Genomic DNA, 17404 nt, shown 5'->3' with positions numbered 1-17404 from the left:
TACAGCATGTGTGAAAAGTCATAAACTGGGGCTGTTTATATTATTATATATAACTCCTCTGAGGTCGCGAAGTGACGCAAAGCTTCATTTTTCCTGAGATGAATGGGCGTGTATGAACCATAAAGTACAATAGTAATATACTTGAATAATTAGTAACTTTCTACATCACAAATAAATTGAAATCGGATCCGGTCTAATTAGTAAGGCCTCGTGCCATTTATCGTGTTTTGCATTCAATCGACAAAACACATAGATGTCAAAGTTAAACCAGGTCACAGCCTCATTTTGACCTTTGTTATGCATAAAACAGTGGAAATGTTTGGATTGTGATGGCATTGGACCTTCAAAAGGGGTCATCTGCTACATTCAAGGGCACCAAGCTAGAAATGTATGCATTTGGTAATTCTACACAACCACACCGATGTACAGAATATAAATCTGTGTGAAAGCAAAAAGAATCTGAGATGTAATCTGAGATGCCTACCTTCTTTTCGGTTAGCGACACCTAGGGACGAGACATTCGGCCGAACTGCGTGCAATTGAGAGAAACCATCAGTTATTCATGTGCACTTGTGTGATGCACTTAACAGGTAGTCTACAGGGGGAACTATGTGGTAGTGAACACACACAACCGGAGACACGCACAAGTCTGGCATGAGTCAAACCAGTAAAATCGGGAAAGAGCAGATGTAATGTGGCACAGCTTGACATGGACGAGCAACGCCGAACATCCCGTTAGAGGACACTGGGGAGACTTTGTATGTAATTAGCGTGACTTGCACGGGGGGCTTGCTGTGTGTTTATGGTGATGGCAATGATGATCGACAAACTGAGAATATATGACAAAAAATAAATAAATAAATAAAATCCTCTCTAAACTCTCACATTTGAGTCATGGTTTATGCAAGCGACTTAACTATTAATGGCAACCCAAGACATTAGGGGGCATTTTGTTTAATTCATCACATTGACTATGTGATCAATATCTAATTACAGTGTATTTCTGGTGGAGGAATAACAATGAATAAGTAATGGCAGGTGTTGTGATTTGGAATGACGGACTGCTGTGGGAAGCATAACCTCATTCACGTCGGTATTTCCGTGTCAGGGAAATACTCTCATGTTTTTGGAAATGGAGAGGACTCAAGCAACACCGATACATTCCCTCATCATGCCCCGCCATCTTTTTACTTCATCATTCTTTGTCCTTTGATTTCATAAATCATGCAATTTGCTATAGTTAACACAAAGCCGATGACTATAAAAAGGTGTCAACAGAGAACGTGACCTCTCTTCTTTGAAAAGAAGACTTTTTTTTAAGCTGTCATATGCGCATCGCTGCATTTAAACTTTGTTTCTCCCAGAACTGAATAAATAATACATCAGCTTGGAAGCTCGAAACACTGTGACAATCACTTTTAATCTCCCGATGTTTGCATTTATTGATTTCAGAGAGACAAAAGACTCTCATCCCATCTCCTCCCACCTTCCTCCTAAAAATGATTTATGATTGATCTTGCTTTTGGAATCAGGCATTGAATGTGAATTCACCTCTGGTGGCTTCAACCCAAAAATGTATTATTATTTTTAGGATGGTTTTCAAAAATTAAGAAAAACATTACACCTAAAGTCACACTCCTAGGTCTTGCATCTTTATATCTCATTTTAAAGGTTTTGCTAGCCAAATCCATAACTTATATTCATAAATGATTCGATATGCTCAAGAGGGCAGTGAGAGGGTTTCAATCAAAGCCACACCATTAAAAATAAAATGCTATCAGTATGGCCAGGTTTGTTTTTTGAAATATACATTTTTCTGAAATATAATGTCATTTAGTCAGATTTGATCTCCCTGACATATATTCAAGGAAAAGTCAACAATCAATCATGATAAATTAAATCGTAAAAAGTAACCCACTTCTTTCCACGCAACATTTTCGTCTATTTCCCATCCTCAAGGACAGCGGAACTTCTCTCATCCTCTTTAGTCATTTAGTAGACAAACTTGTGTTGTTTGCACAGCCTCATCCTCTTCCACGCAAATAGTCTGAGCACTTTTGTGCCACTACAGTGAAAGGCTGCTACCGTGAACAGTGTGAGTGTCTTGCATGCACACTTCGTGTTCAGGTTTTGAGGACGGGGTTTCATGCGTGGTGTGGCTGGCATTTAGATGCATGGGATCGAGAGTGTGCTGCGGCCTATGTGTTTAGTTTGTGAGAAAAGCATGCATCCGCTAAACCCAACCCCACCAACTACACACACACACTGTATATTTTTAGCTTGAGTCAGGCCATGCATGGCACACAGGGGGTGCAAAATGACAAGTGAAGGTGATAAAGAAGGCAAGCAGTGGAAAATTGGTTGGTCTCATTTGCCACGTGTCCATTTCTGACTGCCATGCTGACCGCATTCTCTTTAAGCCTGATTAAAAAACCACCTGTGGACATTCTGTTTACGCACTGCGGCTGGCACAACACGTCGTAGGAAGCTTGCCTAATGCTGGTGCATGATAACAAGACGCACGAGAGTCCTTGAATAAAACCTTGCTTTCCTTTTTTATAGAATTACTAAAAGAAAAAATGGTTAATAATTATATTAGATAATAATGCTTTCAATTAGAACTTTCATCATGTATTTATATTTTTTTCAACATTAGTATTTTGAAATTATATTAATTATATTATTGCTTTTTCATTCAGGCTTTGACAGATGCTTTTGTTTCGTTTTCCATTTGAGCTTGCTGAACTACTTTTAGCATAATACTTTAATTAATGTGTACATCGTCATGGTCTTTACTATGGCTCTTGATGAGTTGCTTTAAAAGGTCTGATGACCATTTTTACTGCAGTCTGAAGGTGACCCAGCTTAATGACTCTAATCATTTTATTCATATCACACCATTAAGTGCATTTAGCAACTGTGTCGACTGCATGTGTCATCTGTCTGATATTTTGTCCCATGAAATTTTCTTTTGATTGCTAAATTGCTTACATTTATTAGATGAATAAATTGCATGGAACCAAAAGTTCTTTGCTGAGCACGTCACTGAATGGATTATTGGGGGCAGTTTATGTATGTAAAACCAGAGGTGTCCAAACTTTTTCTTCCAAGGGCCACCAAAAGAAAAATCCAAAAATGCAAGGGCCACTTTGACATTCTTTAACTTTAATTGATTTACCATGCTAAAACCAATCCACCAGTTTCAGTATAGCTATGCAAAACAATTGTATAATATTCACAAAAATACATCCATCCATCCATTTTCTGTACCGCTTATGGTGGTAGATCAAAAATGTTCGGTGGCCAGTGTCCCTGTATCGCACGAGCAATGGCGATTTCTGGTATATTCAATATGTGCAAGCCGCACAGGGCACCATTAAAGCAACGACCATTTAGAACCAGGGAAAAAAAAAAAAAAAAAAATCTGTACTAAACTGAACTTGACATGTAGCGGAAGGTGGAGCAAGCAATTTCAATTCCGAAGCGCAAATTGTGGAAAACGAGCATGTGAGGAATTAGAACACATTTCTTCTTCTCTTCTTCTGCCTTGCCAACCAGTGTACAAAGTAAGTAATATAATGCAGGCAAACGGCGCTGGCCATTTCAATTGTTAATTATGGTATATGGACGGCGGGCTGCAAATGGCTCCCGGGATGGAGTTTGGACACCCCTGAACCCCTAAACCTTGCATCACTTTAGCCAGTGGATGCAAAATTTGAATCTGAAGTATTTTGGTCAACAGTCTGCCGATCCACGCACTGGCAATATTCTCTAAGAATTGCAATAAAAGGCTGGGAGAGGCTATGAATGCACTTTGACATTGTGTCGAATGCTGCTTTACTGTTGCTGCGTCACACAGCCCTCCAGACAGCAGCAACATGCGACCACACGTCTCAATTCTCTTTCTTCTTCTTCTGAGGGCGCAGCTTGATGGTGATAATACCAATGCCAGGTGCCTTTCAGCTTATATTAAAATAACCTGAAGTGACCTTTACACTTTCAGAAAGGTCTTGGCACTTAAATAAAGTTGTGATGCATTTTTTTCCTAATGTATGGGAAGTGGTAAGGGAAAATGTGTTGAGCGAGCCTGTTCTCTTGAGGTGCAATACGCAAATGGAAAGCCACACACTCTAATTAGTAGAAAACACAGAACTTGATTCGAATAAAGCTTGGTGTATTTATTTATGAGCCTTACGGAAATAGCAACATTTTACTAGGGACTTGCACATGTACATTTTGGTTAATTAATTACATAACAACTAATGTGTTTAAGGAAAAAATAAAAAGGCCTCGTTGACAGCGTCAACATTTCTACTATGAGACGGGCAAATTTTTCTGGCGAGTGAATGCACTTTGAGGTATTATGAAGCCAGTGGGTTTGTTTTTAGAGTAAATGTTTATCAAAGGGCTATAACCTATATTGCAACAGTAATTTTTCCACAGGATAACTTGCTCGAGTCTTTAGAAAGTTCTCTGAAAGCTCGAATATAGCGAGCCTGAATTTAGAGCATTGTCTATTCGCCCACTAAAATGTATCTGATGTTGCTTAGTGTGTCAAATACAGTATTTGCATTTTATTAAATGTGACTAATTAATTGCAAAGCCTCTAATTATGATATTTTTTTCAACTCAAATACCACCACTACAATTTATATGTTCCACTCAAGTTAAATGATTCAGAATCAACACTATTTTCTCACTTAAATTGATGATTCAGTGTGTAAATTCCAAGTTCAAGTTTACTGTAGCATTTAATGAGTTACTTCTTTGAGTAATACCCCTAACTATAATTCTGAGTGTTTGGAAATGTTTTCATTACTGGAAATGTGCAACATGCTCGCCATGTTTTCCGGTGGCATTTTTGTTTTGGTGTCGTTGTAGTTGTCCGATTTGACCATGCAAATGATCTAATACAGGTGACTCTATGAATACCAACTAGATACACTTACAGGCCATTGCATTAGGTGTACCAGAACAATCTAATGCAATCCATTTGTCAATGAGAAAACCGAATGAAGATACAGCTCTTGTAATTGGATCTCATTAGATGTACGTAATGTTGCGGCTGATAAGGCTATAGTAAATAGAATATTGTATATTAGTTGGGTTCAAGTTGTATAAATACATTCATGTACTATTCATATATTTATTAATATACTGGACATTCTATAATAATATTGACAACCCATTGGGGAATTTTCACCCCAAAATACGGCTTATCAGAAATGAACACTTGGCACCAATTTAAGAGGCGTGTGGTGAAAGGTGGCACAATAGGCAGAGCGAAGCATCCAGCACTGTGATAGTTCCTTTGTGACGGATTACTTACTAACTGGACCAATGTTATTAGGGATACCTGCAAGAAAGGAAGAGAAAAAGAACAGCATAAATTAAGACATACAGCATCCTTCAATGAATTTAGACCATTTTATTTACAATCCACTCTAACTGTTGGAGTTCAATTATCATGAATCCCCTTGATGGGATGCAACTCTCGCCACTATCTTCGCCACCCCTTCAACACCCCAACTGTACGAGAATCACTGAAGAACTAATTCCAGTGGACACAAGAGGGGCAGAAACAATACAAGCCTTTATCTTTTTTAAAGTAAAAAAAACGTCTGAAGATTCTTCTGAGCCTACCCTGCTTTGTTAAAAATACTCTTTGTCAAAGGAACGCGAGACAGAATTCTCATGCACACCATCACCGACACAACATATCAAAGGTCACTGCAGATAGAAAAGTCTGCCTGTGAAGCCAATGAGGACACGTCTCATCCTGCAGCCTGCCTGTCCGTCCCTCCTCGTGCCAGACAGCAAGTGAGCATATAATGTCGTGTGTCTCATTCCCATGGTGACAAGATCACCTCAGGGTGTCGACTGCTTGCAGTTTTGGGAGATTGAGTCGTCTCATTCTTCTAGTTTAAATCGTGTCACGATCTGAAGTAATATTTATAACATAACAATATTTTGTTTAAATTTGGTATGGGCATGCTAATCGATGAATTGACTGCTAATAATTCACTTGTGTGGAGTTTATTGATGATTGATCATATGTCGAGGTCCTGTTGTTTCAGCCTCAACTATGTTGCAGTTCAAAGTAAACCACTGACGTCAGCTGTAGGAAGTTGAGCTACAGCTACGGATATCTGCTGTAACACATCTCTTGCGGGCAGGATTAGTTTGCTTATTATGACACTGGTATAAAAAAAGTTATGAATATTCAGAGAAAAGCTTCAACTATCCCTTCAAAGTACCATAAAAAAAACAATTCATGATTAATTGGTGGTTACTTTTCCCCATAGTTGATAATAGAACTATAGGCAAATGTGTCCCTTGTTTTAATCCAACTGCTCCCAAGATGTGCACTGAAACTATTTGGGCTTGTCTTGGGACAAACGGTATATGTTAATCATTACATTTATCAATCGATTCATGGGAGGCACTGATGATGAGAGGTTTGCTGAAGAAGAACTTGAGAGCTCTGACAACAATCCATCAAACAACTTTGGAACTTTCGTACAGCCACAAATGTTCAACTCGATGACTGGACAAAAATACTATAAAAAAATCTTTCCCAAAAAACCATTCAGCATTCCATTTTATGATAAAATTGTTTGAACTGATGCCCTCCTTCACATTCTTTCTGCCCATGACCTCAAAAATCAAACAAAACTATCACTATGGTGGGGCGGTCATGCTGCGTGAGAAATGTAAACTGGAGAAGGTGAAATTAAATCCAGGAAAAAGGAAAATTCTAATCTTCCACAAACACAGGAAGGAATTTGATGAAGCCTTGCCTGCAGCAAATGTGTCCAGGTGCTCAGGGGACGCAGTAGGGCTCATGAGTGCGTGCACGTGATAAGGTAGTGTGCGCACGTGTTGATTGTGACCCTCAAACTGCTGTCATTCAATCACTGTCTGATCTTTGCCAGCCATATGCATTGTAAATTAGCAGCTGTATGTGTGTGTTCCGTCTGAGAGCTGTAAACTGCAGGAAGGTATGCCGACACACGGGGACGCAGCATAATGGATGTCGGACCTCCAGGGGGTGGGCAGATGCGATCGAGGAGACAGGAAGGACAACGGCTAGGATGAGCTGAGTCATAATCACCTTTATTGTGCTTAAGAGTGCCGTTTTAGCAGTAGTAGTTTAGAGTGTCAAAATAAAGGCTGAGAAAGAACCATGACAATGAAAACAAAAAATTGTTTTTGATATGATGCAAGCCTGAGATGACATAAAATAAGGTGACCAGACATCTGAATTTTACCAGAGACATCTACTTTTGGAAAACATAGTATCCATCCGAGATATTGCTATCCCAATTTTGATTAGTGAAAAATAAAATAAAGTATTGGTTCAATAAAACTGCATGCACTTGCGGTTCCTTCACTTTTTGATTACAATCTGTGGGGCTAAACACGTAATAGTTATGGTTCATTCTAGCAAAAAGCAGAGCTTGTTTGCTGATTGCAAACAGATCTGGACCATGAGCTACTAAGCATGCGCAGCCAGGATTGTGTCTGCCAAACACATTCAATTGATGCACAGTTAATTTTGAGTATATGCAAATTGATTAAACGATCTATCTAATACTGCAAATATTGGCACTCATTTCATACTTCTGGACTTAAAAATGATGTCTGCAGGATTTTATTTTCCCCAAAATTGACTCAGTAGTCATTTTAGGCTCGTTTTTTGATGAGATATTTAATTTTCAACCAGATTTGGGCCCTCCCAAATTTAGGTTGAAAACCTACCCTTATTGACACATCAGACTGCTGATGTCACTTCTAAAAGGCAGGTGGAAAGTGGCACACTGTACGTAACCACAACTTGATCGTGGCAGGGGGAGGCACAGGTGAAACGAGAGGCGCAATCTTTTTGAGTCAGGCCCTTATCTTTTCATTTTGTAGTTAAAGTTCAATTGAAAGTTAGACATATTACAATATTATTATTAAGTTTTGTAGTACAGAAGTTTAAATTGCTTTTTTTGGCATTGTTTTATTTTATTTTTTTTATTATTATTATTTTTTTTTAAGTTAAATACACTGAAGTCAAACAAAAACAAACACCAGCATTTAGTCTTCTGTCCATGTTGGTCTTCTTTATATAACCTATATAACAGCATTGCAAGCATTTCATTTACAGTTAATAAAGGTTCTATAGTGGAGACAGCTTGACCCTGGAATAGAATAATTCTATCCTATTCTAAATGACCAGGACTAATTAATTCTCAAATCTTATAACTAATTGTAATGTGTCTGCATTCACAAAGTTTTGCAAAAGCTTTGGGGTGCAATACTGCAATGTTTAGAGTTTTGGAAATTAAATATTTATTTAGAATCAAACTTACAGTTAGCTTTCCCTGATTAATGACTGAAGACATTCATCCATCACTGCACTACAAAATAAGTTTGCCCACAAATTCGATATGAAACTATTCCAGTCATATCACAAACACATTTGTTAAGAAAAAAAAAGAAAAGAAAAAAACTTTCTGGAAAATGAACAAGAAATAAATAATCCTATATGTTAAAGAATGTTCAAAAATGAAAAAAATGGGGTCACTGTCACTACAGAGTAAACAATACACTTAAAAAATGGAACAATGATACGTTACATTTGTCTTTTATGTTTAATGTTATTAAGTTTTGGCTACATTTAGTTAAACCGAAGTAGCTGATGATGTAGTGGTACACTTGCCTGACTTTGGCAGTGTGGGTTCAGTTCCCACTCAGTGATGATGTGAATGTGAGTGTGAATGGTTGTCTGTGTCTATAGGTGCCCTGCGACTGTCTGGCGACCAGTTCAGGGTGTAGTCCGCCTTTCGCCAGAAGTCAGCTGGGATAGGCTCCAGCGCGCCGTGACCCGAACCAGGATAAGCGGTGTTAAAAGTGGATGGATGGATGGATGGATGGATAGTTAAACCACAGTTGTTAGTACAGGAAATCATACAAGAAAAGAAGTTTGCTCAGAAGAAGTGGGACACTGAAAGGACCAAGGAGAGGAGCAAGGAATACATTGAGATGCTACGTAGGGCTAAGGTAGAGGTGGCAAAGGCAAAACAAGAGGCATATGATGACATGTATGCCAGTTTGGACACTAAAGAAGGAGAAATGGATCTCTACAGGTTGGCCAGACACAGGGATCAAGATGGGATGGGAAGGATGTGCAGCAGGTTAAGGTAATTAAGGTTAGAGATAGTAATGTGTTGACTGGTGCCAGTTGTGTGCTAGATGGATGGAAATAATACTTTGAGGAGTTGATGAATAAGGAAAATGAGAGAGAAGAAAGAGTAGAAGAGGCAAGTGTGGAGGACCAGGACGTGACATGATTAGTAAGGTGCAAGTTAGAAAGGCATTAAGAGGATGAAAAATGGAAAGGCAGTGACCTGATGACATACCTGTGGAGGTATGGAAGCATCTAGGAGAGGTGGCAGTGAAGTTTTTGACCAGCTTGTTCAACAGAATTCTCGCAGGTGAGAAGATGCCTGAGGAATGGAGGAAATGCTGGTGCCCATTTTTAAGAACAAGGGTGATATGCAGAGCTCTGGGAACTATAGAGGAATAAAGTTGATGAGCCATACAATGAAGTTATGGGAAATAGTATTGGAGGCTAGACACTTGACAGAAGTGAGTATTTGCAAGCAACAGTATGGTTTCATGCCTAAAAAGAGTACCACAGATGCATTATTTGTCTTGAGGGTGTTGATGGAGAAGTACAGAGAAGGTCAGAAGGCGCTCCATTGTGTCTTTGTAGAGCTAGAGAAAGCCTATGACAGGGTACCTAGAGAGGAAGTGTGGTACTGCATGTGGAAGTCTGGAGTGGCAGAGAAGTATGTTAGAATAGTGCAGGACATGTATGAGGGCAGGAGAACAATGGTGAGGTGTGCGGTAGGTGTGACAGACGAATTTAAGGTGGAGGTGGGACTTCATCAGGGATCAGCCCTGATCCCCTTCCTGTTTGCAGAGGTGATGGATAGGCTGACAGATGAGGTTAGACTGGAATCCCCGTGGACTATGATGTTTGCGGATGACGTGATCTGCAGTGAAAGCAGAACAGGTGGAGGAACAGTTAGAAAGGTGGAGGCATGCACTGGAAAGGAGAGGAATGTAGATTAGTCAAAGTAAAACAGAATATATGTGCATGAATGAGAGGGGTGGAGGGGGAAGAGTGAGGCTACACGGAGAAGAGATAGCAAGGGTGGAGGACTTTAAATACTTGTGGTCAACTGTCCAGCGCAATGGTGAGTGTGGTCAGGAAGTGAAGAAACGGGTCCAAGCAGGTTGGAACGGGTGGAAGAAGGTATCAGGTGTGTTATGTGACGGAAGAGTCTTTTCTCAAATGAAGGGCAAAGTTTATAAAATATTGGTGAGGTCAGCCATGATGTACGGACTAGAGACAGTGGCACTGAAGAGACAACAGGAAGCAGAGCTGGAGGTGGCGGAAATGAAGATGTTGAGGTTCTCTCCAAGAGTGACCAGGTTGGATAGGATTAGAAATTAACTCATCAGAAGGACGGCCAAGATTAGATGTTTTGGAGACAAAGTTCGAGAGAGCAGACTTTGATGGTTTGGACACGTCCAGAGGAGAGAGAGTGAGTATATTGGTAGAAGGGTGATGAGGATAGAGCTGCCAGGCAAGAGAGCTAGAGGAAGACCAAAGAGAAGGTTGATGGATGTAGTGAGGGAAGACGTGAGGGCAGTTGGTGCTCGAGAGGAGGATGCAGGAGATAGGCTTACATGGAAAAGGATGGCGCGCTGTGGCGACCCCTAACGGGACAAGCCAAGAGGAAAAGAAGAAGAAGAAGTTTGTCCATTATGCGGTCGACTGTTTTTGGCGCTCCACTTGTCTGTTTCAAATCATTCACTTTCTATACTGTTTTTTAAAGTTGTCTCATTCGGGCTGTGGGTGATCTGGAGCCCATCCCAGCTGACTTTGACCAAGAGGTGCAGTACACCCTTGACTGGTCGCCAATCAATTCCAGGACACATATAGACAAATAACCATTTACATTCACATTCAGATTCACATTCACTCCTATGGACAATTTTGTCTCAATTCATCTAAAATTCATGTTTTACCAGAGTACCTGAGAAAAACCAACACAAACACAGGGAGAACATGTTAAGTGCACACAGGAGGACCAGAGCTGAGATTCAAACACAGAACCTCTCAATTGTGAGGTGGCCGTGCTTACCACTCATCCACCATCCTGCCCTACTTGTCTTTTTGTAGCATTATACCCAAGAGATTGTTGGTTTGTTCTTTCAGAAAAACATTCTGTGTCTAAATATGGCCTTGTTGACAAACAGTAATATACAGACTCAGTCTACATGTACTCAAAGATAGATATATTGTAAAGATAAAACCCGTGGAAGTGACAGAGACTTGTTCATGTTTGCGTGCATCACAAAACTCTAAATTTGCCACTTGAACAGAAAAAACGTAGAAAAAAGTAATCACAGGGTTTATAGAGATAAAATATCTTCTGCCGCCACTAGACGACTGCTCTTTTCCTTCTGCGAAGAAATATGAGTGTGCCACATCACTAAAGGAGCTGTTGATTAGAATGCTGTGATAAAGGCATAATGTACTCAGTGGTGCGCTAATATGCCATAATGCCTCTATTTGTGGCCTCCACTCTCCATTATACACAGTGAAACAATTAATTGCAGAGTGGGTTGTGCACTTGAATAAATAAACACCTCATCTCAAAGAACGAGATCAAACCGTCAGCGAGTCACTGACTCACTTCCATGTATATATGTTACAATAAGAGAAAACCTATATTCAATCTATATTATTTATTTTATTTGTATCACGTATTTGTGTAAAAATAATAACAAATAATATTGAATATGATTATAAAATGCATTTTCACATATAAAGGCCTACTGTCAGTAGTTGGCTAATAATTTGAGGTGTGTCTCTAATTAACTCAAATGTTGTCAATCAGAAGCTTCCAAATAAATGACATCATTATCTGTTTATCTGTATGCATGTACTCTATATACAGTTTTTTAAATGTAGAAAACGTTAAACCAATCAGAAATGAAGTCCTGTTAATGAGATGAAAAAATAGGATTGTCTTTCGACAATATCGACGTCTAAGTGGACCTGACATTTTTTAATGTGTGTTTAGATCTAAAATTCACAAGTACATGTAAAGCTGACAAAATTATGACTCATTTTTCAAAGTCTATTTAACGCTTGTTTTTAATTCTTTCCTTCATGCTCATAATTTGGAGCACCAGTGCCTGTCAGCACAATTATTCATCCCCAACCTGTGGGGTTTGAACGGACTTCCGAGATCCAGTGTTGCACCCATTCTATTATTTTTCAATCACTGTCATTTCCTATCCCCATCCACGTGGCCCAGCCCCATTATTATGGGGGCATGGCGGGAATCTAATTTTATCCTATCACACAGGAAGAACATTAGCGGCTCGTGTTGACGGTGTGCTTCATTGATTTTTACGAGGTGTGTAGGGATCACGGTTGCAAGTCACTGAACATGATCTGTGAAGGGCCTGCGATTCACTGAAAATGATCTATGACCATGTTGCATCGGTAGACCATGCTCCAGCCAAATCACACACACACACGCAAACACGCGCGCGCACACACACACACGCGCGCACATACATACACAGCAGGCAGGCTGAGTCCCGAGTGGTAACGTCAAGTGATTTTACAGTATATCTATCTTCACAGAGATGTGTGCTTACAGAAATTAATGTCTCACAGGCTCTGCACATTTATGCAGTCATCCATCTGAGATCACCACTGTGACCTTAACAATAAATTATATGAAGCCTGTAATAAACACGTTCTCTGATGAAGCTACGGGCAACACAACTTTACTGTACACACGAAACAATTCCATCAGTCTTTAAAACTGCACTTTATTCACTCTTCTCTATACATGTAAAATGCATTTTCGGGGTGAAAATGTTGAAAAATGCACCGTTGATCCTTGTTCTGGAGAGTGGTTATTGATTTTTGGGTCCTTTGTGGGAGGGCCAATGTGCGATGTTGTCTCTTTACCTGAGATGATCAGAATCAGAATCATCTTTATTTGCCAAGTATGTCAAAAACACACAAGGAATTTGTCTCCGGTAGTTGGAGCCACTGAGAATACTTTTGAGACAAAAAAAAAGTCACTGAGCAATAAAAGGTTGTCAGTAATGTGGTAGTTTTTTTTTTTTTACAATTATGCAAAAAGGTGCAGAGTCCTCTAGCAATTAGAGCAGTTTGAGATGAGTAATAGAACAATAGACTGGTGGAATGACCATTGTGCAAAGGACACCGAGACTTCAAGAATTGCATTCAGTTTAAAGTGACTAATAGTGCAATAATCTGGGACAATGTCGATTGTGCAAATGTTGAAGATTCTACTCAGGCACATGAGTGGCCAGTATCTGTCAACAACAGATATTCAAATAGTGCAGCGTGGCTAGACTACTACAGTGAGTGCACAAGTAATGTATAATTGGACAGACAGAAATGTGACAACAAACTCAAGACAAAAAATTGGCAGCATGTTGCAATGGAATTGTAAGTTAACTGTTTAAGAAGTTAATGGCAAGAGGGAAGAAGCTGTTGGAATGTCTGCTTGTTTTAGTTTGCATTGTTTGGTAACACCTACCTGAGAGAAGGAGCTGGAAGAGGTGCTGACCAGGATGGTCCAAGAGGATTTTGCATGCCCTTGTCTTAGTTCTGGCAGCCTGCAAGTCCTCAAGGGTCGGTAGGGGGGTACCGACAATCTTTTCTGCAGTTTTGATTGTCTGTTGCAGTTGGAGTTTTTCTTTTTTTGACCAGACTGTGGTGGAAGAACACAGGACTGATTTGATGACCGCTGTGTAGAACTGCCTAAACAGCTCCTGTGGCAGGCCGTGCTTCCTCAGAAGCCGCAGGAAGTACATCCTCTGCTGGGTCTTTTTGAGGATGTAGTTGATGTTGATCTCCCACTTCAGGTCCTGAAAGACTGTAATACCCAGGAACTTGAAGGTCTCGACGGTTGACACAAAGCAGTTGGACAGCATGAGGGGTAGCTGTGGCGAAGGATGCCTCCTGAAGTCCATGATCATCTCTACAGTCTTGAGCGTGTTCAGCTCCAGGTTGTGTCGGCCGCAAAGCAGCTCCAGCCGCTCCACTTCCTGTTGATACGCAGAATCGTCACCGTCTTTGATGAGGCCGACGACTGTAGTGTCCTCTGCAAACTTCAGGAGTTTGTCAGCCGAATGCATTGAGGTGCAATCGTTCGTGTAGAGAGAGAAGAGCAGTGGAGAGAGGACACAACCTTGGGGTGCCCCGGTGCTGGTGGTGCGTGTCGATGAGTTGATGTCTCCCAGCCTCACGTGCTGTGTCCTCCCCGTCAGAAAGCTATAAATCCACTGGCAGATGGCAGGCGAGATGCTGAGCGAGAGAAGCTTGGAGGAAAGGAGTTCAGGGATGATGGTGTTGAACGCTGAGCTGAAGTCCACGAACAAGATCCTCGCGTAGGTCCCCGCGCTGTCGAGGTGTTCTAGGATGAAGTACAGGTCTATGTTGACTGCATCATCCGCAGACCTGTTTGCTAGGTAGACAAACTACAGGGTGTCCAGCAGGGGACCTGTGACGCTCTTGAGGTGGTCCAACACGAGGCGTTCAAAGGATTTCAGGACCACAAATGTCAGGGCGACAGGCCTCACGTCATTCAGACCCGAGATTGGGGTTTCCTGGGGACTGGGATGATGGTGGAGTGTTTGAAACAGGATGGTACTTTGCACAGTTCCAGAGATCTATTGAAGATCTGTGTGAAGACTGGAGCGAGCTGGTCCGCGCAGACTTTGAAGCAGGATGGGGTATGGGCCTGCCGCTTTGTTAATCTTTTGTTGTTTGAAGATGCGTCTCACATCCTGATTTTGTGTTGTTTGTTTGTTTAATACACCCACCAATGGTAAATCACAGCAGAAGGGCTTATATTTATGTATATAAAGAGCGTAATTAAAAATGCAAACACTCAACTGATGAATAAAACATTATAAATTGGACATTTTTTAATCGGTGCCTCCCTGTAGAAGTCTTTTTTTTAACATAGAGGTGGAAAAAATATATATATTTTTAAATTACCAAATAAATTACTTATCCTGGCCTATTCTTTTTGTTCTTCTTAGCAGTCCATCATCATCTGGGACTTTTTGGTAGACAGAGTCTAATGAGGGGTACAGGCCTCGCTAACAGGCAGAGAGACTGGCACTAGTGCTCTGCACAAAATGCAATCTACTTTCGCAACAACAAAATTACACATTGCCTCACCGAGGTGGGCGCGCCACTCACTTCATCTAAATATGTCAATTTGAATTGAAGTTTCTTCTTATTTTCCGAGTGCCCCGGAAACCAAATTTGAGGTGGCATCGTTCATTATTTCTATGATGGAGTGAGGTGTATGTCAGGTGGGAAAGTGATGGGAATTAAAAAAAAGTCAAAAATAAAAAGGAAATACAATCTGGAGATTTATAAAAAAAAAAAAAAAAAAAAACAGATTACTCTCACAGCTGCACAACATTGATATGAGGAGAGGAAGGACAGTAAACAAACTCTATTTAGGGGGGGAGAAACGGGGTGAGACAAGGTGGATCGAAGGAAGAGGAGGAATAGGTTTTGGGAAAGGAGACTGGAACAGAGAGCAACAGTGTGACACTGTGATACAACAGAAACAACAGGTATTGTTCAAGGGCACCTCAACCGTTGTCAGGATACAAAGAGTAACACTCAGGTTCTCAGGGCCGAGTCCTTATGGATGAGCTACTGCCACCCCGATGTTCTGATACTGACACTGTTCTGTATTGATGTAGTATGAGGAATAAGTATGTATTCCTCTATGTAGTCCTGCACACTCAATACAATAAGAACTCTATCAGAAATGTTGCATTTAAAAACAATAAGGCTCAATTTTGATTGTGATTGTAGTTTTCAGTTGTGTAAAACTGGATTTAATCATATTGAGTGCATTTTTAAAATTTAAATTAGCGATACAATATGGGCAAAACATGACATCATACATGCCTCAGTATATAGGTAATCCACTGCTGCTCAAACTACCACTGCAATTGATACCTCTTAACAAAGCATGACTTACTATACATAACACAGCCATTTTATTCACTGTCATTTCATAGTGCAGCTGTTAATGAATTGTACTTTGAGGGTATGAATATTGAACTTCTGCAGTTAGTGAAGGTGTGTTTGTACTGTATGACTGTGTTCTACAAATACAATGAAGTAGTGTGTAAAGGTAATTACAGATGAAAATAAAATAAAATGGACAACGTTTGAGAGATAAAAATGTTTCAGTCAAATCTGAATGTAATTCAAGGTATTATTTTAGAGACGTGATATTGGAGGAATATTTGCATAATGGTTGTTTGTGCTCACTGACAATAATATTTATTTTACAGCAACATTAGAAGATCCTGTGGGATTTGGTCCTACATCTGAAATATGTATAGAAACATACTTACACTGTGCAGGGGAGATTAATCAAAATATTCCATGTATGTGTGTGAGGTTGTGTTAATGAGTGCGAGGCATTATACTGTACAGTATAATGTACAGTGTGCGCTTCGTCACATTTTCATGATCAGCACCTCTGCGGCGGAGTTAAAGGACTTAAAATAAAGCTACGGCATCTGGGAGAATGTAATAAATGTCGTGCATAATATTGGGGGATATTTTGAATGTCACCTTTTTAAAACAGTCCACATTATTAACATAATACGTAATATCCTCAACCAGAGCAGCCTATCAACATGGTTTCCTGTCCACCCTCACAAGAAAAGCCATCAAGTCACTGCTCCTGGCCCGGAAATAGTCAGCAAGGAGTTGCTTTGAAATCCTCAAGAAAGATGCATAATACATATGTTGTCTTGGTGTTGCAGATAGGTGGAAATGTAAAAGCAAACATCCATTATTCTTAGCCTCGTTCTGAGATATGAAAAAGTCAAAAGTTGCTAGAGTTGTTGCTTGTAGTTTTTTTGAAAAATAGTCACGAGAGGGGTCAGAAAAGACATAAAACAGAGCTAAAGTCGCTGATGATTAGATGTTGCACATAAATCACAACAGTAATCCCATACACTGCCACCCACTGGTAGTGCAGCGCAGGGAAATAATATCTCTGTCCATTCATTCTATTGTTATTATTGCACACTAAATTCCACAAGAATGTTTGAGGCTAAGGGACAGACCGTTATGTTAGGTGGATGATTGCTTGTGTGTGTGTGTGTCACATTTTAAGTGCCTACAACTATCCTGTGAGGAGAAGCTCACGGTGGCAGTTTGATGGCCGATGACACTCCTCCTTCTTTCTTGACTTTATTCACCGTAAAACCCTCTTGCTCCTCTTTGTCTTCATCC

General features: G+C 40.2%; 1 protein-coding gene across 13 annotated transcripts in view; it reads right to left on the bottom strand.

Moving 5' to 3' along the window:
• Window positions 1–17404, bottom strand: part of ntng1a (netrin g1a) — a 104722-nt gene that overhangs the window by 16706 nt on the left and 70612 nt on the right. For 6 of the 13 annotated variants that reach the window (XM_061758531.1, XM_061758534.1, XM_061758538.1 and 3 more), the window contains exon 5: window positions 5330–5356. The exons of 1 other annotated variant lie outside the window; for it this stretch is intronic. In XM_061758531.1, the coding sequence (XP_061614515.1) occupies window positions 5330–5356 (27 nt within the window). Of the gene's footprint in view, window positions 1–484; window positions 530–5329; window positions 5357–9709; window positions 10047–17404 lie in introns of those variants that run through there. 6 more of the 13 variants (XM_061758532.1, XM_061758536.1, XM_061758533.1 and 3 more) reach the window with 2 other exon arrangements.

This window comes from Phyllopteryx taeniolatus, chromosome 20 (genome assembly GCF_024500385.1).
Source record: "Phyllopteryx taeniolatus isolate TA_2022b chromosome 20, UOR_Ptae_1.2, whole genome shotgun sequence".
Taxonomy (NCBI): Eukaryota; Metazoa; Chordata; class Actinopteri; order Syngnathiformes; family Syngnathidae; genus Phyllopteryx; species Phyllopteryx taeniolatus.
This window is presented reverse-complemented; position numbering and strand designations above follow the sequence as displayed.